The 10,565-nt window shown below is 38.2% G+C and overlaps 1 protein-coding gene across 1 annotated transcript; it reads right to left on the bottom strand.

Moving 5' to 3' along the window:
- Positions 1 to 1,048: 1,048 nt before the first annotated feature.
- Positions 1,049 to 9,846, bottom strand: dph5 (diphthamide biosynthesis 5). The gene is made up of 7 exons (XM_043223099.1): positions 9,517 to 9,846; positions 8,408 to 8,532; positions 7,388 to 7,496; positions 5,158 to 5,278; positions 3,476 to 3,515; positions 1,954 to 2,057; positions 1,049 to 1,778 (listed from the first exon to the last, which is right to left on the bottom strand). The coding sequence occupies exons 1-7, from the start codon at positions 9,649 to 9,651 to the stop codon at positions 1,546 to 1,548; spliced, it is 867 nt and encodes a 288-aa protein (XP_043079034.1). The 5' UTR covers positions 9,652 to 9,846; the 3' UTR covers positions 1,049 to 1,545.
- Positions 9,847 to 10,565: the final 719 nt, after the last annotated feature.

Genomic DNA, 10,565 nt, shown 5'->3' with positions numbered 1-10,565 from the left:
CTTTAGTTGTACTTAAACCAAGTTAAATTAAAATGAATTCTGCTCTGGAATAGGTTGAATAAACAACATGAACATTTACACTTACATTTAAGAAGGCTTTAAAGGATGAAGAGTTTTGACATATGATTTACAGGACAGTATTATGTTGTTGTTTTTTTCTCCAGCATTTTAATGCTGGGTAGAAATAGTGAAAATATGGGTAGGGTAAAAAAATTAATTTTTTATTTTTTTTTACCTTTTGTAAGAATAAACCATGTTTCTTTGGTTATGTGATGTGTTCTGCAAATAAAACACACACTTAGCACAAGCAAACATGTAAAATATCTTAAAGGGGAAAATATCTTATCATTGGCTAATGGCATTGAAAACCATATCTCAGTATTGCATGAGTCTTTTGTCAACATAATCAAAAATAAAATGGTCATTTCCAGACAAAGCAATATGAAATCATTAACTTATAGTTTGATGCAACTGTAGTCAGATCTAGTACTTTCAACTTTCAAAAACTGTGAACTCTCCAAGACACTGTGCCTCCTTTAACAAAACAAAATGGTCCCACCGATGCTCAGACATGATCTGGGATGCCATTAAAAATAAACTATCCACTTGTTCCTTATGCTGGGAATCTTCTGATAGCTGTAAAAACATGAATGAGCCGTTTAAACCAAAAGCATCTGCCTACTGTATGGAAATAATGGGTATAATCAGATAATGTGTAATATTCTTAAAATCTATTAGACAAGAACAATTTCTTCTGTCGAAGGTGTAGCCAACGATATATACTCACTTGAACCAGTAAATGTTTAATGAAAGTTGGTAAATCTTAGGCTTTGCACTTCAACATCAGTATAAACCAGATGCACATCTGTAAACCAAATCATCTCTAAATGCAACACATGAACTCAAATTTGTCTTTGTATAAATAAAGCAGAGGCACCACTTTCTGACAATAGCTTTGTTCACTTTATATGCAATTCATGCTGACAGAAATGAAATGAGAGACTACAAACAAAACCACAGATGTAGATGAAAACAGTCAAACCACATGTAGGGCGTCGATGTGATCAGTGGCGACGAAATGAGTGTCTTTATTTTACGAAAATCAATCTTCATCCATTATGACATGCTCAAAGGAATCTTAGCTTCTGCTTTTATCTTATTTACATTCTTGCTGAGAAAGTTCCATTAAGAAAGGCTCTTGGTACTGAAACATTATGCCAATTTTGAAGAAAGCTTAATTTCAGTGGCACTAATGCAACCCAGATGCAGTTGGTCCACAATAACCTTTTCCATTTCCTCTATTTTAATTCCATCATTTACTTTGTTTGACAGCAAGAACATGACTGCCACACGTCAAAATAATCGTCCCACTCCCAATCTAAATCTTGTAATGAAATTCAACCCTGGCCTGACCAGTGCTTAAAGGTTAAAGTGGTCAAATTTGTTCTGGAATAACAATTATGTCATTTGCGTGCTCTCCTGACCCTCCGGCCAGGAGCACTGGAAAAGGAACTTTTTTTATGAAGAGCAGAAGCTTCTTGGATATCAAGAAATGTATGTGGAACTATCGGTCATCTTCAAAGTCTTCAATCCCTCAGGACCGCTGAAGAGTTTCAACATGTCCACCTCCAGAGGGTGAAGGTGTCCGCTGATGATCATTGAGTGAAGTGGTCCTCCCAGTTCACTCGATGCCAACTCTTGCAGTGTACCAGAACGGATGGTCTGGTCCTCAGCTCCGACCCGAGCCAGACCAACACACACCGTGTCTTCAGTCATTGCTGCATTGAAGGAAAGAACACAGGATAAACCATGAAACCAAAGCTCACAAAGCTTTCAATCAAATCTAATCCAATTTTCCATCAATGCTTGCCAGAGTTGGCCAGATGTCCAGATGGTTTAACTACAAAGTTCACAAACGTTTTCATGCATTTTAAAAAGATTTGCAAGAGTTACCCAGTTCTTCAGCCCGATCCCGTCGGTTCTGTAGTATCTCCAGGAGTTGCTCAGATGCCTGAGCGACAGTCATGTATCTGGGAGGCTCGTAAATCTTTCGACCCCTAAAAAGCGAGAGACTGGTAAACTTGACAGTGAACAGTAGTATCTGGTGTTTCCTACCAGGTTGTCTGGATCCTGGATGGTGTTCAAATTAGTTAATGCACTGGAACCTTAAAGGATTAGTTCATTCCTGAATTAAAATTTCCTTTTAATTTACTTACACATGTGTCATCCAGATGTTCATGTTGGTCTTTCTTATACTAAATCCTAATATTGTTTTGGGAGTCTCCTACAATAGGTTTACATGCATGCAAGATGAAAAAAATTGTGGAGCTAGTGCAAGTGGAGAATTTGTGTTTAAAATGTATATAATTTTTTCGTTTTTTAAAACATGACAGATCATTTGGCTAGCTTATTCTTTGGCTGGGATCGTGTAAAACTCTTACAATTTTGACGTTTAACCCTGTCGAAAGTCCACTATATGGAGAAAAATCATCATTTTCTTTTTTTTAAATAAAGAAATAAAGAAATGAACATCTTGGAACAAACCAGTGAGTAAATTGTTAGGAAATATTAATTCAGGTGTAAACTAATCATTTAGGTTGCAGTTGGTCCCAGGAGATTGAGCAAGTAGGTGGCCATTAATGCTATTTACATCTGAGCTTTAGAGTTAAATACTTTTCATGCTTTACTTAAGATGCATTAACCATTAATGGACCAACAGTCCGTCCTTGATGAAATCAGTCAACTTAAGGAAGTCGGAGACATGCTTTGAATTTTTTGGGGGCCGTTTCCCCTTCCAAGCAATGAAGGGCACCAACCTCACTGGACAAGCATCTGACTGTGACCAAAATCATGCAGCATATGGTTATTCCATTTCCGAGTAATGGTACAACAGTGCCAATAAATCTGGGAGACATTAGCACACTTTCCAGCCTTAAACAGGGAGCATGCACCAGGCCTAATGCTCATCTCCTTATAGCGTACATAGTGGAACACTAAACCCATTTGGGGTTTATGCGGATTGGATATAAAATTACACAAAGTGCATGACCAAGGGGGGAGATAATTACAGGACACCACAGAGAGAGCAAGGAGTTAACAACCGTCTTCTACGACAAGAAATAATTCAACACCAGTGAAGGTTTTTCCGAAAGACTTCGAGTTCAAGTTTGAAACCAGACGACGAAGTTCACTGTTGCCGATGAAACATATTTCTGAAGGTTTTAGATGGGAAAATTATACTGTGGCAGTTCTGGAGGCGGCCCAGGGAAGGTCCATGATAACATATCATGCGTCCAAGTCAAACAAGCTGCCACGGTTTTTACTTTTGTTATTTTTTTCCAACTCAACCAGTCTGCCCCCCAGCAACTTGCATGAATGTTAACTGGAAACCACTAAACGACCCTCCTGGAAAAGCACCACAGACAAGATATAAATCAGCACAACCCCACAGAAAATCAGAAAGTGAGAGTCTTACCTCATTAAATTCTCCATGGACTGCTCTTTGACTTTGATATCTGCGAAACAAGGGAGTTGTAAGTGTTGTACGATACAATAAGCTTGGGTTTTATAAACTAGGCCTCTCTGGATGTTACTGTCACATCATAAATAGCAGGTCGCCCCTCCGTCTGGGGCTGTTAACCCCACGCAGTCTGGAGCATAAGTACATTTTCAGACTGCACCTGAGAGGGCCTCATATTGAGAACAAAGACAAATGTATAAATCACGACTAGTCATGTTCTCGCTCCATGTCTGCATCGAAAGTGTCTACGTAAATCCTCAAATGTTCATAAATAACAGACCAATCAGATAAAAGTTCAAGGCTAAACTTCAGACACAGTAAAATGGGACAATTTATTTCTTTTCTACTTTCTTTATAGATGCAAATTTGGTAACCTCAAAACTGATTTGCTTGCATTTAAGAATAGCAAAAAAGATAGATTGACAAAAGATTCAAGTAGGCTAGATATCAGAAAACAGACCAAATTCATTGTAAAATAAGACCAGCAAATTTACACAGAACAACCACCCAAGCAAATTTCTGAATAAGGAAAAAATAGAAATGGACAAACTAATATAAAATTAATAATTCATTATTCATTTCTTAATGATTTTTGAGAAAAACAGAACCCAGAAAATTTTCATAAAATTCACAATTAATGATACTATATACTAAAACAATTTATTTGCAAATTTAATGAAATAAAAAAATAAAATAATGAAAGAAAATATAAAGCTGATGTAAATCCATAAAAATGGAATAAATAATTGATTAAATTAATGATATTTGTAAAACAAAATAGTGGCTGGAGAAGCAGTGTAGTGAATCAAAAACTGAAAAAAAAAACCCTTCACAGACGCTACATTGGACTAGACTTTTTTGGAATTACAAATCGAATTTTATCTTTGAATTTAATTTAGAAACACTAGCAAATAAATTGACCAATATTTGCCAGCTTGATTAATAGCCCGCGTCTTGTTAGCAACGTTATGATGAATGGATGCAGTGTATAGTCCCTGTGTTTTGTCTCTGTGTGTGTGTGCTTTTGTTGTGTCTGCAGGTTATTGTGTTAGATAAGCGCGCTTGCGGCCAAGGGTGGACAAGGGAGGTGTCCGATCCCCGCCTTCCTCTGTTTGCTTTTGAATAATGAGGTTAATAACCCTGATCCCTCTCTTGCTCATTTTGTCCTGGTTCTTGCTCTCTAACTCCTCAGCTGGGAAGCACCTGGGGACTCCCGCCCCTCCCCCTCTGTCCTGCCAGCCAATAAGCAGACAAGGAGACAACGATTTTTACCAACATTCATTACCAAAGATGCCTTCCAATGGGAAATCCCACTGGTACCTTGGAAAACGGGGGTTTATTAAGAGTTGTCTGGAAATCTCCACGGCACAGATATAAACGTAAATTATTTGCGACCATCTGCCTTGGGGGGTACCAGAGCGTTTGCAATGGGCTCAAGTTCAATGTGCGCCCCGAAGGGAAATGCCTATTTGATGGGACGTCAAAATAGGGCGGTCGTCTCATCTGGTTTTGACACATTCATTGCTACTGTGACATGCTTAAGGACGTGAGCCAAGCGACAAAACGGAGAACCTGCAACATCATATAACTCTCTAATTAGAATATCTTGTCCACAAAACCTCAAAGGAAGCGCTTACCCAGCAGGCACAGCGTGTGCAGGCCCATGTCCCTGTTCTTCTTGATCTTATCGTAGAAGCTCTCAGGTCTCCATGTGTCCGTCCAAAACACAATAGACACCGTCTCCCCAAAGTTGTACAGCTAAGGAGGAAAATGCAACCACGTTCATACTTTATTTACTCACACTAGCTCTTTTTTTGCATTGGTTCAAGAGTAGTCAGCTCTGTTCAGCCACCGACAAGGTGCTTCCTGTTATTCAGTAAGCATGACATCATTCTGAACACTAGAGTGCTGCACAGCTGACACAACAAAGTGACATTACAGCAAGCAGACTTGTTACTGGTTACTTTAGATCGTACAGACTCTCTGAAGCTTATATTAGTGAGATATGAACACATAGAAGTCGTCCCACATCTTCCAAATCCAGGGGTGTCCAATCAGGTTCCTGGAGGGCCAACGATTTCCAACACACTTTCTTGGACGTTGAGTCTGGTTTAGGTGTGTTTAATTAGGGCTGGAGCTATACTCTGAGGGTCAGTGGCCCTCCAGGAGCAGGTTTGCATCCCTGACCTTGATTACGGAGGTCAACTAGAGACGTAGTTGAACAAACCAGTGGTGACTATTGGCATCGCTCACCCAAAAATTTAAATTCTGACATCATTGTGGTACTCTCGTGAATTCATATTGACTGACATGGAAGAGAAGAAACTGTTGGATAAAGCTACAAAAAATTACAAATGGAACCGCTGATGTCACATGGACTTTTTAGTGATAGCGTCTTTTCTGGGTCCGAAAGAGGGTCAGAAAGATTTTCTTAATTTGTGTTGAATGAAGGTCTTACAGGTTTGAAACGACTTAAGGGTGAGTAATTAATGAGAAATTTTTAGTTTGTGGACATTTTTATTTTTTATTTTATTTTACATTTTTTCTTGCATGTCATGTGCAATTTGTCTTTTGAGCATGAAAAATGTTTTTGTCCACACAATGAAAGTCATTGAGTTCCAGTGTTTTTGTATCCCACTGACTTTAATTGTATGAACAAAAGCAGTTAAATCATTTATCAAAATATCTTTTGTGTTTAGCAGAAGAATGGAAGTCAGTCAGGCTTGGAACGACACAGTGACAGAAGTTTCATTTTTGGGTGAAATACTTTTAAATTCAGCATGTAAATGTGAATGAAAACAATGAAAATTCACCTTACCTATTTTTAATACAAGCTGATCATACTGCTACCAGAATTGATCCACGCAATTTTGAATCAAAATATCATAACGCGATCTACCGGTGGAACGTCAGACTTCTCTTTAGTGACATACTCTATATTATCGCCAATCATTGTCTGTTTAGATCACACTTTTTCTTTCAATATCCTGCAAGACCTCTTTCAGATCTGCATCTATCCAATCGACAACCAATAAATACAACCAAGTTCCCATGAAACTTCTTTTTGTTTTTGATAATGCATTTCACTAAGACATACGTCAAAATGTGGAAGATAAGATCGGTCACTACTTTCCGTCACAAAACGAATCCTTCCAATACATTCTTTGGAAACAAAGCCAGATGTTACTGGTAACACTTTGGGTGTAGAAAGTCTCAAGTCATGCTTTTTTTGCGGAACCAGTTGTTGTCGATGGCTTCCAATTAGTGCATCTTGACTCGACCAGTTACTGCAGTAAGCGTGCGTTAACCTACCAGGTCCCTCCAGCAGCTGCGGCAGATGATTTAGGACCTGCTTTTCCTGGCTAAATAATATCCTTTAGAAATGGCACCGCTGATCTCAGATCATCTGAAGACGCCCATCGTGAGCTTAGGGCGGCATCTGGGGCCTCTTGGTACACAAAGCTGCCCTGACAGGTCAATACAGGGGGCTGTTATTGATGGCCAGTAGGCTTCGTTGATAGACTCCGCTGGGATGCCTACAGCACAAAGGCCTTAATGCCGTTTGATCATTTCCACGAGAGACTGGGCCTGCATGATGCACATTGGCGAAGTACATTCTCTAAATAGTGCATGTTAACAACGACACCGTAGGGAAGATGCGGTCGCATTACCGAATTTTCGGCAAAATTCTGAAGGCAAATAAGGTCTGTCAGTAAACGTGTAGTGATGTACCAAGCAGAAGTCACTTTCAAATCAAACTACTTTCTTTTGGTCAACGCAGTGAATCGCTTTGAACCAGTTGCAAAATCTGCATGGGAAGATATATTTTGCGCTAATAGTTCCAATAATGGTAAACTTGGGCCTTACCTGCAATCCACAGCAGCCCACCGCGTTCATGATGGAGGCATTGTGAATAACGCGATACTGAATCCCAGCATTCAACGCTCTCAGAACCAGGTCGCTGTGGGTCGTTGCTCTGAAGAGAAGAAGAATCTTTCTTACTACTGTGTTGCGCCGTTTACAATGTGGAAGTAATCCGAATTGCGCCAGAAATGCTTATCCTTTCGATCTTGGGTATATCATTAAACTTTATTAAACCCACACATTCTTAAGTGCAGGAAAATAAGGAGTCAGACCCCCATTCCCCTCCCGCTATGTGGGTTTCGGTGGTTAGGCTGGAAAAACGCTGGAGCCAAACGCGGCTCGAAGCTCAACCGTGACTAGAAGCGGCCCGGGACGAAAAAGCGCGACGTAATTAGCTCATCACTTCTGGAGGATTTCCAAAGTACCCACACCTCAGACATCCACATCCCACTTCTCGTAAGAGCGATAACGTCGGAGCCCTGAGCTTTGGTGCTCAACCACTCTGTGGTTCTTCAGGCACAAATGTCCCAAATAATAGGAAACATTTCCATTATTTATCTTCTGTTAGGCTGCAGAGAGTGTTTTCCGAAAAAAGGAAATTTATTTTGAGGAGAGCATGCTTTCAAGTGCACTTAATTATAATTGAGGAGTTTATCAGCCAAATAAGTCTGAACATTTCCAGTAATTTATCATATCATTTCTTTTCCAAACAATGAAATGTAACTTGGACTGGCCAGCGATAAAGCTTTCTGATGAAAGCCTGGGTTTTAGGTTTCCAGATGAGTCACTGCAGTTGTGGGATCGTGGCATATGTGATGACAAGTTATGGGTGAGTCAAAACAATGGTAACATGTGGTGCATCATGTGACAAATATGCATAGAAACCTCATAAATGAAAGCTGTCAAACTGTACTGTCAGGAATCCTTATTGGTGGATAATTTAGTTCAGGATACGGAGTAAATACATATGGAGTAAATATGACTCTGGCTACTGTAGATCTTGAAGCAGTTAGTTAGTCTTACCCAAAAGGATCACCAACCACTAGAAACGCCACATCACTGACATCTGCTCCCTTCAGGATCTCATCCGCCTGTTGTTCCACCATATCTCTGTCGGCCAGCAGCAACTCGCGCCCATAATACTCCTCCTGAGACAAAACACAATGGCACCATCAATCTGAGTATGAAACATCAGTATTTCTGATGAACATATATTTGAACTTCACATCTGATTGTACTAAGTATAACTGAGGATAATAATTATATTTTATTCATTTAGCAGATGCTTTTAAGCAAACCGACAAACAACAAGCAACATTATGAATAAGAAACCAAAATTCTTTATGGATGAGCTAAAAACAAACGTGCTATCTCTATGCTAAACATTTTTAATTTCAAAATAATATAATTTCTTATTTTTTTGTAGGCACAAAGTGTCATCGTGGTGAAAAATATCTTATTAAAGTCATATGTGTATTAAATATATATATATATATATATATATATATATATATATATATATATATAGAGAGAGAGAGAGAGAGAGAGAGAGAGAGTATACTAATAAATAATATATTTATTTAATATACTATAACATTTAATTATTAAAAAAATTATTAAAAAAAAAAAAAAACATTTGTCCACCAAATAATCAGTGTGGTGCAGTAAGTTGTCCATTTTGTTGTGTCATATTAAACAGGAAATGACATCACAGAAAATGACACCTTTGTAGTTTAAGGGTTACATGTCAATGTAAGTAAAGTTCTTTAAAATATAATATTTTGAGCTTTTTATGACGAAACACTGCAAGTTCAGGTCAAATTCAGTAACCCCCTAAAACAACATTCACAATGTTCATGATTTGCAATAGATATGTTTGAAAATGTTTATTAATATTTTATTTTGAAGTATTAAAGCATATTTTACGTATTTGTAAAAAGTCTAAAACATTTTTTTTTTTGGCACGTGTGTTTTAAAATACATTTTAAAAATAATAACAATTTTATAATTTCAGCCATTATTTATCATCGCACAGAATATTGCAGAATACTTTTAGTTTCTCCCTGTCTGTGATGTATATAGAGCTGTCAACTGTCAGGATTCAGATCTTATATGTTTAATCATTCACATACCAAAGCTTCCTTCCCGACGGTCAGTATGGACGTGTAAGCCTCCAAATAAACGCGACTACACTGCCGGACGATCTCTAAACCTTTAACAGTGATGTCTTTACAATCGCCCAGACCAAGACCGATGAAATACAACATCTCTAAACCACAGATGACAGCGGAACGCACAACGGCTAAACCATATATGTATACACGCTTTAACACGCAAAAGAGCTGCCTGACGAGATACTATTATGTTTATATGACGCTGAAAAGCTTGCAGAATACATTTAGCTCTTCACCGTTCTCTGTTACTCTGCACTCACATGGCGCCACATGCAGCAACTGACAACCGGCTGCCGTAACGCGTAGTGTAGTTCACGACAGTGTCGTACTGTAACCACAGCAACAGAATAAGCGGCGATGATTGCTGGCTTGACTAAATCACTAAATGTAGTGTGTCTAGGACGTATATAAATCCTGAAATATATTATTTACAGACAATCTTTTTAAATATATGGGCTATATATCAGAGCTTTATATATATATATATATATATATATATATATATATATATATATATATATATATATATATATATATACATATAGCCGTATATGATGTGTCTTTGCGTGATTGAAAATAGTCCAGACAGCTCATAAAATTGGTGTAAAATGAAGCCTGGGCAATTAACGGGGAAACTCTCATTAACCTTAAAACCACACATATTGTGTAATTCATTGCAAAAGTCTGGATAACTGGCAAGTTCAGGGCTATTTGCTGTGCTGTTTTCGTTTTATTTACTTTGTAAAGCCGTCAGTTTCACCCTCAAATTGCAGAAAAAAACCCATTATGATGATAAATGCGCACACAATCTTTTCCCAAATACCACAGAGTGCAACTTTTTAAGACATTCTTGGTTGTTGATTTAAGTCTTGTGCAGCCCTCCCAGTTTTTTTAGGACTGTTTATGGATTTATGATTGTTTGGAATGCTTAAAAAATGTGCGTAAACCTTTATGATAAAGTGTAAAAGATTTCCTCGTGTTATCTATTGATTGAAGCTGTTGTAGAT

This window comes from Puntigrus tetrazona, chromosome 22 (assembly GCF_018831695.1).
Source record: "Puntigrus tetrazona isolate hp1 chromosome 22, ASM1883169v1, whole genome shotgun sequence".
In the NCBI taxonomy this organism is placed as follows: Eukaryota; Metazoa; Chordata; class Actinopteri; order Cypriniformes; family Cyprinidae; genus Puntigrus; species Puntigrus tetrazona.
This window is presented reverse-complemented; position numbering and strand designations above follow the sequence as displayed.